At 42.8% G+C, this 617-nt stretch overlaps 1 protein-coding gene across 1 annotated transcript; it reads right to left on the reverse strand.

Moving 5' to 3' along the window:
• Positions 1–5: 5 nt before the first annotated feature.
• LOC106322175 (cytochrome P450 71B2-like) lies at positions 6–603 on the reverse strand (the record flags this gene model as incomplete). Its single annotated transcript, XM_013760314.1, has 1 exon — positions 6–603. A coding segment is annotated over exon 1 (564 nt), but the record flags the coding sequence as incomplete, so codon positions are not given.
• Between the last annotated feature and the right edge of the window lie 14 nt (positions 604–617).

The following is a 617-nucleotide window of genomic DNA, read 5'->3' on the forward strand; positions in this document are numbered from 1 at the left end:
TAACGTTGAAGGGGCACAAGTTGAAGAGGTACTTTTTTGACAATGGAGATATTACCAGTTTCTTCCATATCAATGTCTCCAAAGTTCATTCCATCAGGCAATGCCCAATCGAAAAAGTAAAGCAAATTCATCAATCCTAGTTCCACAGTAGCAACCCCCATTGGCATCGCGGGACACATCCTCCGACCAGAACCAAACGGTAACAGCTCAAAATGTTGTCCTCTGAAATCTACAGAACTATCAATAAACCGTTCAGGGATGAAATCTCCGGGGTCAGTCCAACGCTCTGGGTCACGTCCGATTGTCCATACGTTAATTTGAATTTGCGTTTTCGGGGGAATATCGTAGCCTTGGATCTTGACATGAGACATTGTTTCTCTTGGGAGTATAAATGGAAGTGCTGGATGTAGTCTGAATGTTTCCTTGATTATGAGCGTCAAGTAATCAACTTTGCCTAGATCATCTTCAGTGATTATTTCCTTTTTGTCCCCAAGGGTGGTTCGAATCGTTTCCTGAGCTTTCTTCATTGCTCTAGGGTTTCTAACGAGTTCTGACATCGCCCAAATCATTGTTACAGCACTAGTATCTACCCCCGCGAGAAATAGATCCTAAAATCA

This window comes from Brassica oleracea, unplaced genomic scaffold, assembly GCF_000695525.1.
Source record: "Brassica oleracea var. oleracea cultivar TO1000 unplaced genomic scaffold, BOL UnpScaffold08912, whole genome shotgun sequence".
NCBI classification, from domain to species: domain Eukaryota; kingdom Viridiplantae; phylum Streptophyta; class Magnoliopsida; order Brassicales; family Brassicaceae; genus Brassica; species Brassica oleracea.